We start from the raw sequence: 16,982 nt of genomic DNA on the forward strand, positions 1-16,982 counted from the left end.
AGGATGGCTTAGATAACTAAGAGACTAACATTAACAAACATGATTTTATTACCTGCACGAGACTGAGACTCTAATGATAATCCACTAACAGAATGTTGATGACTAAGAGCCCTTGTAATGATAGGTTCTTTACTGTATAAGTTATCTTTAGGCTGAAAATTATATATTAAATTACACAAGGTGCAAAATTAAAAAAAATAAATAAATTAAGTATTAAAAAAAGTAGCAATAATTTCTCACATTCAAATAGTAAAAAAAAAAAAATTCTTAGGTTATATCTTGTTAAAAATAAATAATTTGATTATATTTTATTATAACTAGTAATAACATTAAAACTTCAAAAATTTCAAATGCAACAAAGTTGAAAAGAGGAAGGAGACGAGGAATAATAGCTCTGTATGTTTGGGTGGACTATAATGACAAATATATTTTTCCAATTTAAGTAATTTAATTTTCTTATTTATCATGTTTTAATTTCATCAATAAGATAAGAGAAGTGAAAAATATAGAATGTGAATTGAATGTTCATTTTTATCCTTATTATATTACTAATATAATATTTCTTTGACTTGTGCTATAAATACAATGATAATGATGGAATTGAAAACGGAATTATTTTTATCACTGATGTTTGAAAAAGGATATTAAAAGTTACTTGGAACTTATAAGAGTAAAATAATAAATATTGATTAAATTACTGCAAATTCTAATTATTTCTTAACTAAAGTAAGTCAAAATTATATAAAAATTTAACAAAATTGTAATCAAAATTTCATAAATTTAAATAGTACAAAAATAAAAAAAGCTTATAAAATGTTCCAACTTAAAAAAAAAAAAAAAGTTTAAGATCTTTTAAATGCCTTCATTTGTGGAATTTTTTTTAATGATATTAGTAATTTAAGACAAACAGAAATAATTATGAAAATTAAAAGATTATCTATACTTATAATAAAGCTCAATGTGTGTGTGTGTGTGTGTTGGCGCTCTACAGGCCAGACCGTTTGACATACAGCTACCAAATTTGGTACATGTATACCTTGGAGGTTGGGAATGTGCACCTGGGGTTTCTTTTTTCGAATTTTTAATTAGAATTTTAATTATTAATTAAAAACTAACTTTCCTGCCAAAAAAATCTTCCATTTTCCCCACCGCCAACTTTTCCGCCAAAAAAATCTTCCATTATCCCCAGCGCCAAACGAGAAAGGCTTCAGTTTTTTTTTTCTCCCAACAGTAATGAGGCTAGGGTTAAAATTTTTCGGCGGATTATTTCAATCGGTTCTGTTTATTTTCTTAATGTTTGATGCATTTAAAATTAAACATTGTTAATGAATCAATCTTTCAGATTCATTCTGAAGTACTTTTGAATTAAAATAAAACAGAATAAAGGAAATTAAAAATTTCTAATCCGCATAGCGTTACCCCAACTGGCGTAGAAAAAATCACGTATTTGCGTTACGTAACCGGCGAAGAAAATTCACGCATGCTCATTCTGTTCTGATTGTTGCCATGACAACGTTATCAATGGATGATTTAAATTATTTTTCGATTAGTTGCATGCTTTTGTAAGTAAATTGTATTTATGTTAGTTATATATTTTTTGTATATGCTTATAGTTTTAAGTACATCGTTTTTTAAGTAGTTTTTTTAAAACCTGTTTTCAACCGTTTATTTTAAACGATTCGTTTTATTTTCTTAGTGTTTGATGCATTTAAATTTAAACATTGTTAATTAATCGATCTGCTCATAATGAATCTAAGAAAATTTTGTTGACTAACTCTTGAGATATTACATAAATTAAAAAAGATATTCTTTAGTGCCCATAAAGTTTAAACGCTGAGTGACTCTATTTTCAGTAATCAGATTATAAAAAAATGCTTTCTTTCAGTAAAAAATATTATTATATTAATTGAAGATAAATTCTTTCCACTTTAATTTAAAGCATAAATTCTATGGGTGCTAACAGAAAATGAGAGAGATACATATTACGTTATGACTGAAGGCCTTTATAATATTATGAATGAATTATATGATAATCAAAATTTGAAGTTTTAAAATATTTTGATGAAGAAGCTATTAAAGAAGAAATTGCATAAAATATTTAATTATTAAAATTTTAACGAACATTAAGATTGGCGAACCGGCTGGTCGCCAAAGGCGGCTAGTAAAAAATAATGAGATAACACATAAAACAAATAGTAATCAACTGTCTAATTTAAATTTCAACTAAATCTACAAACCTCTAAGACACCTAATTCTCGAAGTTTAGTGCTTAAAGTATCCATCCATTCTAACATTTGTTCACTAAAATAAAATATAATATTTCCATATATTATTAATTTGATTGGAAATACAAATAAAAAATATTTTCAAATGAAGAAATAAATGTTTTAATTAGCAGAGTTATTAACATTATATTATAAAATAGTACCATAAAACAGAGCTATTAAATAAAAGATCACTAAAAATAAAAAATGAAATAAATCTATTTGAAAAAAATTAAAGGAAATCAAAATTTTCAGTGCAAAACATCGTAGTATGATAATGTTTTAAATAACTCTTCAAGCTTTATTTCATTTTTAAAATTTACTAGTATTAATTATAAAAATTAAATAATAAATTTATTATTAATTATAATAAAGAGAGAAAGGATTTTATGGAACATTATATGTAAAAAAATTTGAATTACCATCATCAAAATAAATATCAATTAAAAATATTTTTTAAAAATTTATTAGGATAAATTAGACAAAAAAATTGAATGGAGACAAAATTGATAACTATTGAAAATCTAACATTCTGAATTTCAAACATAATATATTCCGAAGTTATTAAGAAAAAGCATTAAAACTTCAAACATTTTTTTTAAATTAAAGATCTTATTGAAATTTTGAAAAATTCTTTTGTAATGAGTCCCAACTATTCAAGAAGCAACTACTTGCCAAATCTGGTAATTCCAGGACCTATGATCTGCCCTGTAGAAATTTCACATGATTTTTAATCACAGAAATTGCAATTTACACATAGTTTGCAAATCTGTATACATTATCATCCTGTATATATATATTATCATTTGTTTCTAGTCTACAGGAAATATTAAACAGGACAAAGGACAAATATTAAACAGGATAATATTTTGCATTAATAAGAAGGATTGGAACAATATTTTAGATTAAAATAAATTATATGTCAAAAGCAAATAACTTTCAAAAAGAAATTTAAATAAGGACTTGCATAGTAAATAATAATAAAAAAAAAAGATGAAATAAAATAAAATAATATTCTGACTACAGAAGTGGCATTTAATATAAAATTAAATTATAATAAAAATTTAGTTCTATATCTCGTAAATCAGACATTATGTATCTTTACTCTAAGAAGCTTCAACATTTTGATCAGATCTTTCACATTCTCTAAGAGGATTTATTTGAGATATTGTAAGTAATTAGATACAGATTAGTAAGGTCAAATTTGTATGAGAGATGATATTGGAATAAAATACAAATCTACACAGAAAAATAAGTTTTATCAATTAAAAAGACATAAATTAATTAAATATATGTAGATTCTTATTTCATAAAATCTTTCAATCTAAGAATTTAGATAAAAATACTAAATTGTTTTAATATAAAAAAAGAACAAAAATTAAATGCTGAAAAATATAAAAATTGATAATTTTGAAAAATGATTCAACAAATATTATCTCTGGACACTGGCAAATATTAAAAAATATTGTTAGTATGGTCTGTAATGCCATTTAAAAAATAAAAATATAGTAATCAAAGTATCAAATATAGGAAGAAGAATTAAGAAATTTTTAAATACAAATTGTAAAATAAAAATTATTGTGTAACATAAATTGTACTAGATTAATACAAACTAATGCTTTTTTATTCACAAGTGAATGTACAAACACACACACATATATATAATGATTTAATATTATATAAAATTCAAAAATTAATTTTATCATTTGGTACGAGTTTTAAATAAAAAAAAATAATTTATAAGTGGAATGATTCAATAAACAACTAAGTTTTCCCTAATAATGGAAACCCAGCCACAAGGTATAAAAAATTACAAAAAATGAAATTTCAATTAAACTTTAAAACATAAATATGCTACAAATGCTTACTTTGTCGAAGCAGCTAATCTGACAACTTGGTTATCAAGAGTAATAACAAACTCATGATCATTCCCTTGGGCCACTATTGTAGGAGAAATGTGTAGACATGTTGAGAGAGAAACGCTTGATAAGGGCATGTGAGAGTAAGCACTGCGTCGATTTTCATAAAATTCAAGGAATCCTTCTTTATCATCATGTACACAAAATACTACCCAAAACTTTTCAAGTTTCTGAGACTAGAAAAAAATATTAGTTAAAGATTAAAAATCTGCATACTATAAAATCTTCTTATTGATGAAATCTCTCTCTATACATAAATGAAACATCAAATTTCCTTCTTAATATATTATAGAAAAAATATTTTTCAAATTTTTTTAAAGAAATATTGCAAAAAAATAATAAATAAAATTATTAATTTAAAGTGTAAAGGAAGTTTTTGTGACAATTGATTAAATACTTAATTTTACATTGATTAAAAACTATGTCTCATTTAAATATGTTCCAAATCTGAGTCTGCTCATAGCTTGGTAGCACCCAAAATTTATTTTAAACAGAATTTAGAATAGCCAAAACATCGTAAAGGTATATATTGAAATAAGATTTATTTTACCTCATTGGTACTCAAAAATGTCTCTAGGAAAATGTTTTGAGGGTTCCTATTATTTTAAGAAAACTTGATTTTTGCAATGAATGAAAATTGTAATTCACTGTTGAAAATGGCTACTTTTGCATTCCATGTTTAAAATAAGGAAAATAATAGATTTCTATTATTTTTTAAAAATCATTTGAGACAGCCTACAGTTTTTTGAGAAAAATCTGTTGAGATTATTTGTTGGTGCAACAGATAATCTCATTTTAATTAAAATTGAAATTGCAAATAGTATTATTTTAAAAATTTGTAGAATATTAACATAAATATTTTCTACTTCCTTGTATAAAATGATATTTTGATTTGACACAGGAGAAAGTGAGGACATAATGCTACATAATTTTATTTAGCAAATAAAGGTCTTAAAGTGACATTTGATTTCTTACGTATATGTTAACTATCATTAAAATTAAAAAGAAAAATTATTTTGACAATTTAATATCTTTAATAGCGATGGACATTGTAATACTATACACCACTTTTGAGATACAGATTTGATATTGTGGGGTACAGTGTTACTTTATAAAAAGAATAGCAATTATAAAGAATGGGCTTTTATTAAAATACACTGGAATTGAAATATACTGATAACTAATGATTCCTTAAGCAGGCTTAAAGCATCTAATTTGATAAGTTTACATATAATTGAATAGCTTTAAATGTGGAGAACACTAAAAAAGACTGCAGTGCTAGCAGAAATTCTTCCATTGAAATGCAGATTTCAGTTTTCAGACACTAGACTTTTTTTTTTTTTATATATATATATATATTTCATGTTTATCTGATCAAAATATAAGCAAATATAGTAAAAGAAAACTACTAACATAAACATCTCATAAAAAGATGTGCAGATTTGAAGAAAAAGATTTTGGAAAAACTAATCAATTTCAGTTATGTTATCATTCATATTACAAGTCACACTTTAAATGAAAAATGCAGAGCCATTAAAATTAATAAACTTATTTAGTAATCTGATTAATAAGATTTATTTTGTGAACCATATTCTTGTTTGAAATGTTATTAAATAGCTAAATTACATATGCACAGTATGTCATTTTGTGATTTTGCACCCCATCTGAAATAGTTTTAACAACAATATTCTTACAAATGAAAAATTACAAGATTTTAAATAAAACATATAATCACTTTAAAATTAAATTGACAATAACAATGTGTACCACCCTTCCCTATCATTATCTCATTGTTTTCTATAAACATTTATATTAAAAAAAAAATTCCAAGTACCATTTTCAAGTACTAAATAATAACAAATACTTTCATGATGAAAATTAAAAATTTTCATTAGCATGCAGAACAAAGTGGGTATATCGGATAGTGTCTTCTAATAAGAAAGATGAAAGCATCTGTTTGTGTGTATGTTGATGCTCTACAGACTAGGGAGTTTGAACAAACACATTTTGGCACTAACTTGGCACATTTGGAGAAAGGTATGTGTTTTTTAGGGATATTTTGTTTTTTCAAATTTTAGTTACAATTCTAATTAATTAAAAATTAAGTGACATTTCACAGCTTTTTCAAGATAACTTCTAAATATATTATAATAGAAAAATGGCTTTTATAGCATTCTAAAAGTTAAAAAATTAACTTTTTTATGATACCAAGTTTTTTAACAAATAATTTTTCTTTCTCTTTTTAAAATTAATCCATGCATAATTTATAACAATGTAGAAATGAACCGAAACTGTTTTCACTATTGATACCAATATTTCATGCTGGCTTTTTATCCCATTGTGTTGACCAAGATATGGATTACTTCCCTATGTTGATTAGATTTCAGTATTTTTTAATATTTTGATGCACCTAAACTTAAGGTTTTAATTCAGAATCATATGATGCCAGGATAATTTTACAGTCTCTCTATTTTAAAATACTGCTGCTTTTTCCAGAGTGCTAATTGGATATTTAAAGAAACAAATAAAAAATTAAGGAAATGCAAAGCACAATGAACAGAAATGTATAAGGCTTTTGAAATAATGTAAGTATTTAAAATATTTTGTTGAGGAAGTGATTGAAATTTTTAACAACCATTAATCTTGGCAAATTAACTAGAAGTCGAAGGCAGTTTGTATGTTATAAAGGTAAATTTAATTAATACCTATTTATTATTTTCATTCACAAAAGTACATTTTAAAAAATGATACACAAATTAAAAAAGAAAAATTGTTAATAAGTAAAATAATTAAGAATTATATATATATATACATATGACCTAATAATTAATATTCATAGAAATAAATGAATATTTACTACATTAATGTAGAATAAATTTGCATCTATTTAAAAAATTTTAAAATAATACAATAGTAATAATTATATTCAAGTCAAATTTTTTGATATATTGTAAAAACTTAATGTATTTCAGTGAATTTGTGTAAATTTCTATTCAAAAGTTGGGAATAAAAATTCTTGTCAACAGAAGTGGTTAAGCCATTGCTTTAAAATGCAAAGATATAAAATATAGCATGAAATATGTACGATTACAAGAAAGAAACGCAAATAGATAAAAATGCAACTAGTAAACTATAGTTCTATATATTATAATTAACAGATAATAAAAATTAATAAAATTGATATCTAAACATAAATATATCAAGCATTGTTTGTTTTTTAACAAACAATACTTGATATGCTTCTAAGTTGTAAAGGAGTAACAAGCAACTTGTACTATTTGCAATGAGAAATATATTTCAAAAATACAAATTTATAAATGACATGAACATTTTTTTTTATGAATTACTTTATTAAAATATATAAATTTATGAAGAACTATGTCTAAATTGAAGAGAAAAAATATTAAAAACTAAAAGTAATTGACAAAAATAGCTTTATGCAATATATAATACAGTTGTTAAACAAGGAAGAGAAATTATCCTTCACCACTTTGTTCTTTTTCTTTTTATCAGAGAAAATATTTCATCATTTATATAATTTTAGAATTTCTTTTCAAATAAACATGGTCAGGATTATAATCATGATCAGCATGCAATCAGGACCAACTTTGAGGTAGAAAAAGATGGTGTGTAAATGCTCTCATACTTTTTAAATATTTGAGGAGAAAATTTTCAGAAAATATAATAGGTTTATTATTTATTTTGGGTGTGCTTCACAACAGTTCAGTGTCAAATTATTATAGAAATTAAATCCCTGATAAGCTTGGGGGGAGGGGGGGAATAGAAGCTTGCAAAAGTATCGATCTATTCCTAAGTCAGAAATTATAGTAACAGCATTTTTTTTTTAAGTTTTAATTTAAATCATTAGAAAAAGAATTTTAAAAAACATTAATAATTTGAATTTATTACATATATATTACCTTAGGAAACTTTCCAGACCATTTATCAATACAAGGCATCTTTTTTAACCAACTATTTTTGTGTATTTCTCTCACTGCAGGAGAATGTTGAGAAGTAGTGGGGTTTTCAACACTAGCAGCTTCAGAAACCCGTTCCCTGTCTAAAAGGGAAGTATTATTGTTGGAATCTTCAGCCACTGTTGCAGAAGCTTCATTTCTTTGTTCAACTTCTGCTGGAGATGTGGAAGTGGCTGTTTGCCCCACAATTGGGTCTAGTACAGAACTAGAATCTCTACTCATTTTTCAGACATTTGACAGTTATGGATAACCTGCAATATGAAATGTAATTAGTTAAAAATGGGAACACTCACTCATTTTAAAGATTTCAATCTTCTTAATCTATAGATATCTCATAATATGCTTACATTTCATAGAAGACAAGGGAATTTGTTATTTAAAGAATATTAAAAAGAAAATAAAAAAAACTGATTTTCGAATATAAAACATTTAATTTAGCATAAAAAGGAGAAATAAGTTGATAGTAATAGCAAAAGTAAGGCAGAAGAGTAAAGATGATTTATTTAACTAATAAATTCCTAATTGTTATAGCATTTCAAGAGATGCATTTACATATTTGTAATGTCTCTTCTCATTTATTTTTATTTATATACTCTACGTATCTTTTATTATGAATTGCAATATTTTTGTATGGTACTAGCAATCTTTGCTTCAAACATAAAATTGTTTATATTTGTATATTAATGCATTTTCTTTTTTAATATAAAATACAAAATTTTAAAGTGAAAAAATTCCTTCAACTATTACATCAATATCCTTTATACAACCTAATTATGTATGTTTTGCAATTGAAATATATGTGTTAAGTAATTTGATAAGATAGTAAATAAATGATATATGTACAGTGGCTCAAAAAACTGAGAGTACACCTTACTTTTACTTCATAAATCCGACTTTCAATATAAATAACACATTACCGGGAAGTACAAACATAATTTTATTTTTACAAACTCAACAAAAAATTTCTAAATTGAAAATTTTCAGAAGCATTTTGAATAAACCTACACAGAATTTTGCCTCAAAAAATTGAGAATACACCAATGAAATTTTTGCAATATCACGCATAGAAATAAAGTGTCACTATTAAATTGCATGTCTTTTGGCTCTTATAATGGTCTCTAAACGTCATGGTACCGATTTGAACAATTTTTGGTGGTATTTGAAATTATTTTACCCCATTCTTTTTGCACCACTTGTTTTAAATGGGTTTTGTTTCTAATTTTGTGTTTTCGAACCCCTTTATCGGATATGGCCCACGAATATTCAATGGCATTGATGTCGGGGTACTGTGGTGGTGTGTGTAACTGCTATTTACAATGAAAAAGACACCATATTTTGAAGTTACGTGTATTCTGTTTGGGGTCGTTGTCTTACTGGAAAATGAAATTTCCATCTAAACCCACATTTTTAGCACTTTCCTTTAGATTGCTGCGAAGTATATACAAGTAAACCGTATTATTTATAATGCCATCTATAAAAATTAAATTTCCTACCCGGATGAAGCCATGTAACCTCAAATCATCACGGAGTCACCATCATGTTTAACTGTATGACGTAAATTTTTTGAATACAAAGCAGTATTAGGCTTTCTCCGTACAGTAAGATGGTTGTCACTGCCAAAAATGTTCAGTTTTCTTTCATTACTAAATATAGATTTCTTCCAAAGGTTATTGGTCTTCAATTGATGAGTTTTTACAAACTTCAAATGCTTTTTCTGAATTTGCAAGCTGGTGAACGGTTTCTCTCTAACAATGCTACTTTTATATCCAGCTTGTTTAATGGCATTTAGCACAGTTTCACCACTTACACTTCTGCCGATGATTTGAAAAGTTTCTGCAACAAGTTGGATGAACCATATGGTAGCAGCAATCTAAAGGAAAGTGTTAAAAATTTGGGTTATAGATGGAAATTCCATTTCCCAGCAGGACAACGACCCCAAACAGAATGCACGTAACGTCAAAATACGATGTCTTTTTCATTGTAAACAACAGTTACACACACCACCACAGTACCCTGACATCAATGCCATTGAATATTCGTGGGGGATACTCGAAAAAGTGGTTCAAAAATACAAAATTAGAAACAAAACCCATTTAAAACAAGTGGTGCAAGAAGAATGGGTAAAATATCTTCAGATACCACCAAAAATTGGTCGAATCGGTACCATGACGTTTAGAGACCATTATAAGAGCCAAAAGACATGCAACTTAATAGTGACATTTTGTTTCTATACATGATATTGCAAAAATTTCATTGGTGTATTCTCAATTTTTTGAGGCAAAATTCTGCGTATCTTTATTTAAAATGCTTCTGAAAATTTTCAATTTAGAAATTTTTCATTGATTTCACTTTATTTTTACTCTAAATTAAACCATTTGTTATGAGTAAAAATAAAAACAAGTTTGCACTTCCCGTTAATGAGTTATTTATATTGAAAGTCGCATTTATCAAGTAAACGTAAGGTGTACTCTCAATTTTTTTAGCCACTGTATATTAACTGCATTTTAGAGATTAATCGAAAACCTCCTCAAAGATGTCATGTTTATTAAGACCAGCAATTAATAATCAAATATGCCACTGTTAGTCAATTGAGAATGTTTGGCAATAAAGTGCAGGTTAAGCTAAAAGTTCACTCATGGTATGCAACAAATATATAAGTATTAAATAAAGTAGCTAATAGAGAATGAAAATAGCAATATTCAAACACATATGAAAATTTCTAAAAACTGATATTTGATGCTAACATATTATATATAATTGAATTAAATGCAAATGGAATTATGATAGCTATGGAGATATTTTTCATTCAAGCAAAATCATATCATACTATTATAAAAAATACCCACACATATAAATTTCTTAAATTGGAAATTAATTTTTTATAGTATCTAAAATACATGTATATTCTTCCTACACTAATGCTTGGAGAAAGAGCAGAAGAAATATGAAATTTGTATATATCATTATGGAGTCTATTTCCAGTTCATTATACTAATTTCAAGTTTTTAAATTAATTCTTAAGATGTTTAATGAAATAAATATTTATTAATTAATAAAATAATATCATTAAACTAATCATATAATAATTAACAAGCATAATAATTTACGTAACAATCTAATAAATTTCAAAATATAAGAAAGACAGTCAAATATTATTAATTAATGTATTATTGCCAATAATTTATAGCAAAAATACTAACATCTGCATTTAAAATTCATAAAAAAAATAAAGAATACAGTTTTCATACTGACACATATTATGCATGACCAGAAAGTTTTCACATTTTTGTATGAAATGTTGAGTTTATGCCTAATGGAAATATAAACTCAAATTTTAAATGTTTAAAAAAATGCCTGTAGCCCAGAAAAACAGTACAACAAAGTTTATTGTGTATTCAATGAATTTTTACTACTTTAATTACATTCTACATTTTAAGTTTGAGAGCCACAGTCACAAATTAATTAAAAATTTGGATGAATGTTCCAAAATAAGTTATAATATGTACATTTAACAGCAGTATTAAAGAATATATATATGAATTCATTCTTTTGACAAAAATAAAATATCCAATGCTGAAAAAACTTTATAAAGTTAAAACTATTTGCTTTAAACATTACATAAAGCATCTACCAATGATTTAATTTTAATGAAAAGTTAAAAAAAAAAAACAAATTAAATAATTGTATTAAAAATATTCAGAATTCAACAACAAAAAAGAGATTGCTTAGAATTCCATATTTGGATGGCTTAACACGAATTCAACAAAATGAAAACTACGCATTTCTGAATTTTAATCAAGAATTTAAAAAATTTATAAAGTGATGATGTACCTGTCAAAGTTGAAACAGCTGCTTGTCAACAAATTGTTACAAATATATCGTATATCTTTTATAATCAAAGAAATTAAATTCGATTATGAAATTTCTAGATTTAATGAATGAAATTCTGTAGTCGCAGTGTAGACATAATATATAGAAGTAAATATTATTATTTAGTTCTTCTTCTATTCATTATTTTGATTTATTTCGTGACAACAATATGAAGATAATAATCGGAACATGTCTTGGTGAGAAAATAACTCAAAACTAGTAGTTAGATTTTCTCATAGAGGCGCTGGTCTGTCTGTAAAATATTTATTTAATATCTTGTTTATTCACAATCGGATATGAAACGGTAATTTTTTATATTAGTATAATAATATAAATAGCTATATTATTATTATTATAAAAACTGTACAGTCTTTAATTTCAATACATCCAAAAGATAAATTAGTGTATATGATAACAATGATTTTAAATCAACCCCTAAAATTTTACTATTAAAATTCTTTAACCGAAAGCCAGAAATCGTTAACATATTTGACATTCTTGTTCATGAAAGAGTAATTTTGATCCTTCAAAATAAATCTTTTCCAATCCTGTTAAAATGACTGGAGAATTTTTTAACTTATAAAATACAGCTAAATAATTCAAATAATTTCTTGCTGATGGGTTGGTTTATGTTTGATATGGGCTCTATGGAAGAAGACCCGCCCTATACATGCACAAAATAAATTAATGAAAATTGTAGTGAATACAGTTTCAAATAAAAGTTATGATCAAATGAATTTGCCTTTCACAACTTTAAGATTATGAAAGTCATTCTTTGAGATTATTAAAAATCATACATTTTCTATTAGAAATTGTGAAACTCTTCAGAATCATAGAAAATAGGCTAGAGAGTTTTATTGATAATTTCATAAAAATATATTAGTAAATTCAGTTACTTTGCAAAGAATCGAAAGCGAAATTAACCATTTGTTCTTTAAATTATAGCTAAACAGTTGCAGCATGAGAGAAAAAAAAATTGTTCAATTTGGGTAACCGTAATGAAGTGAAATGATTTTTTAAACTATTCGAATTTTCTGGAGTATTCTTAATTCAAGAAATCATTTTGGTACAATTTATTCGTATTATTTTTTTGTTGAATGCATTATCATTATAAATTATTTTTTTTTCTAAAATATTTTTACGAAGAAATCTTTACTTGTCAATGATTTCACTTTATCTCAGCAAATCATTGTCTAAAGCAGCACCAATAGTAGGATGGATTGCATTATGCGTTTGTATTAAAGGTTTCCTCTTTGATTGCTTTGCAATAATTTTTAAGTTCTTTTATTTACGAGAAAATGTGGTTAATAAAGGCTTCAACTTAAATGCTTACTTAATAAAAATCTGATAGATCATTGCAAAAATGGAGCTAAAAATGTCTTAAGCCTAATGAGATTTTTTCCCCCCGCTATTGTTAATGAATGTTATGAAAAATTCATTTAAAAGTAAGCTTGAATCTCATTTATTGAAAATTCTGATATGTAATAGGAAGTTTTTGCTGTTTATGGAAATCCTGGAATAATCGCATATAAAAATATACCTGATATTTTCTCCAAAAAATTTGTAAATTTGAATTTTTTGTTGTGTTTCTATGCAAGTTCTTTAGTTCTTGATGAAAAATTATTTGAGATATCCTGGATCAGAAAGTAGATTCAATTGCTTTTATTATTTTTATTTTATTGAGAAATATCGTACGTCAGTTAAATAATAGCATTTTGCAAATTGGTCTTATACTTTAGTGTAGATATTTTTATGTGCATTTTATTGCTATGACCATATTGAGTAAAAGAACTTGAAATCATGAAGATTATATTGGAATGCTATTTCCTTAATGAAGTTTAAGGAAAGAGTGATTTGAATTAGAATTTGAAAACCAATTTCCTTATATTTCTGAGAATGAAATAAGAAATGTTTCCAATGAGAAAATTATGGACAAAGTACTTTGCCATGATGGACTTATTTTACATATTATCTAAGAATTGAATTCGTGATGTTCAAGGCTCTATTTGGAAATAAAGCATTATTGTAAGTGATTGCTTGAAATAATTTGTTTTTCCAAACAAATGGATGCCCTTGTAAATGCCCTCTGCTTATACTCTTATTATTGACTTGTGAAATTCTGTTTCAAAATAATTTTCTTCTGAAACTTTTTATTTGACTACTGACTATCTTGCAGTTTTACATGTGTGGTTGGGAAAAGTTATTAAAAAATTTGAATGCTCATGAATGACAGCTGATGGGGTAAAAAATCAATTACATTGAATTTTTATAATTTTTTGGAGCTGTATCTTTTGTAATTGATTTTGATTATATCAGGTGACATAGTGTTTTATTGAAATCATACTGATTAGATATGAAGAATCATCATCGATATTATAAATTCTTTGATGCTCTGAAAATCAGAAATTTCTTCTACAAATTGGTTTTCCTGCGCTAATTTTAGTATCCTGATCTGGATATTGAACTGCAGAAATAGCTACTTTATTAATTTCCTCAACAACCATTTGACTTCTACTTAAGTTTGTAAAAATCATTTGATAGATTGGTTCCTACTACTCAAATAAGTTTCTGCAAGTTCAAAATAATTTCTGAAGGGTTTGCAAATAGCAGACTTAGCAGAACTGTCTGTCTTGATTAGTGAATTTAGAATCGCATGTATATGTTCTCTAATCTGTGTCATCTAATGCCATAGGGTAGAACCCGAATCTCTGAAATTCAATTTAATTTTCTTGATAAGTGTAGTACTTTCCAACCCACTTGTTAACGAAGGAGAATTGTCACTTTTGTAAGAATTAAAATTTATGATTTGGGCTTAATACAATCAGTTGCTGCATCACATGAACCAGCAGGCTGCATATATGGATTGAATTTGTGGATAAGGCATAAATAATTTTATTCTGCATGCAGAATTCGCTTCGCAGTGCAAGTTTATGTTCATATACAATTAAAATATTTTTTTTTTAATCTAATAGTTTTCAATTCATTTATTTCCTCCCAATTGCCATATTCTCAAAAAATTATTTTGCTTTCCATCTAGCCAGGGTCTTAGGAAACCACTTGTGGCTTATTATTTAGTATTTCTATAGGAATACAGGTATACTGAAAAGCTATGACTCATTTCAAATTGTCTGTTTTAAATCTTCATGACTACGAAATGGTTGAGAAATTTCATCCAAAACTAATTGAATTTTCTTAAGCCAGTGTAGTTTTTTTTTTTTTTTTTTTTTTTTTCACATCTAAAATTGTAAAGACTTTTTGGTACATACGTATTAAGGTTACGTATTTGGTATATGTATCACAGCTACAGATTTGGTGGTTTTTAAGTGCTGCGAATCTACACCTAAAATTTTAGCGAAAAATCATAAAATAAAACATTTTATTTAAAATCAAAACACTTCATTTAAAATCAATGTGGTCAATTGGATTTCGGTGGAAAATGGGCCGATATAGAGTTTAGCACTGGAGCTTAAACACAGTAATAGTGATAACAGAATGAAAATAATACATAAATAATGTGTGATGGATTTGATAGAACTACCGTATTCAATAATAACCTTGCATTGTGAATGCTCATGACAATAATGGACAAAAAAAGTAAAGCCTGTAGATATCAATTTGAACATCAGATGCCCGTGCTTCCTTTTTTTATTAAATATTATCTGGTTTTCTTCAATGTCATAATAGGTGTTAAGTTTTCTCTGTCTGTGTGTCTTTCTAATTTTTCTTGGATATTTATTAGAACATTTTGCACCCTTCATATATGAATTATTTTTACATGAATCGTGCATCATTTGCGTTTTAATGACATTATGCAACATTGGGTCATTTTCAGGTTTTGGCAATTCTGTGTTGATTGTATCATCTATTTTATGAGTATGGATTTTATCCTGCAACCATAATTGAATGTGTATTTGGAAATCCACTTTTTAATCATTCGCACCTGGTATTAAGCAATGAGATTATAGTGAGACTACCATAGGAAACAAATCAGAGGCTATATTCTCATGTAACATTAAAAGCAACTAAACATAGTTTCTGAATTAAGTAATTGTACAGTGTATACTTGATCATGGATAGTAAACATAATTTTACCCTTTCGAGCATTTGTCATATTTTGTATGTTTGTGTGACAGTTTATCTTTTTGTTAAATAAAAGGTTGAAGAGTGAAAGGATTCATTTATGGAATTCTACATTTGATCTCGAAATATTAATAGCATACGAATTTTGTCCAAGGTGTAAAAGAAATTCATTTGTAGATTTACCATCATCATATTTAGAGAGCCCAGGGTGGGCCAGTGCCTTCCTCTGAATTCTTTTCCACCGCATTCTATATTTATTTGCGCCAGACTGGGTACCCATTTTAGTCGCCTCGTATGACGTGCTTGAGTTACAGTGGAACTATTCTTTCATACCCTGTCACCACACGGGTGACGTCTTCTCAAAAGCCGACTCGTTATTATATTCTGAAAATGTTGTTGAGAGAGCCTTGGGCTTTGGCACTTCCAACTTTTTAGGTGGTTCTGTCCTCTGTGGTTTGGTTTCAGGCAGAACCGTTCCGGCTGCGGTCTCTTCGAAATTTTCACCTTTACGCTTAGTAGCCGGAGCTCTAGACCTTGATGATTAGGAGGCTGGGAAGACGAGCCATTCCGGGTGCTTCCAAACTTTCGGTGCCCACTAAAACCTCTTCTCCTAAAATTTGATCCGCCTCTAAAACTCATATTTAATCAATGCGCATCTGCGACAACACCTTTTAAAAATAAAAGGTAGATTTACCGCTCTAATTTTTTTTTTGAAGGAGACCATTGCATATTGTTTATAGAACTTTTTAAATTGACTGAGAAGCCCTCATCATTATCATTAAAACACAGTTACTCTTTTTGGGCAACAGACAAATTATCTCCTCTAATTAATAATTTTGTTGAATGGTATCAAAATTTCAATTTTGTTTTCC

The 16,982-nt window shown here is 26.6% G+C and overlaps 1 protein-coding gene across 1 annotated transcript in view; it reads right to left on the reverse strand.

The window, feature by feature from the left end:
* Window positions 1-12,161, reverse strand: part of LOC129957343 (uncharacterized) — a 28,973-nt gene extending 16,812 nt beyond the window's left edge. Inside the window, exons 1-5 of the mRNA XM_056069622.1 lie at window positions 11,992-12,161; window positions 8,104-8,411; window positions 4,133-4,359; window positions 2,238-2,301; window positions 53-152 (exon numbers count right to left, since the gene is read on the reverse strand). Of these exons, the coding sequence (XP_055925597.1) occupies window positions 53-152; window positions 2,238-2,301; window positions 4,133-4,359; window positions 8,104-8,382 (670 nt within the window). The 5' untranslated portion in view covers window positions 8,383-8,411; window positions 11,992-12,161. The remainder of the gene's footprint in view (window positions 1-52; window positions 153-2,237; window positions 2,302-4,132; window positions 4,360-8,103; window positions 8,412-11,991) is intronic.
* Window positions 12,162-16,982: the final 4,821 nt, after the last annotated feature.

This window comes from Argiope bruennichi, chromosome 11 (assembly GCF_947563725.1).
Source record: "Argiope bruennichi chromosome 11, qqArgBrue1.1, whole genome shotgun sequence".
NCBI classification, from domain to species: domain Eukaryota; kingdom Metazoa; phylum Arthropoda; class Arachnida; order Araneae; family Araneidae; genus Argiope; species Argiope bruennichi.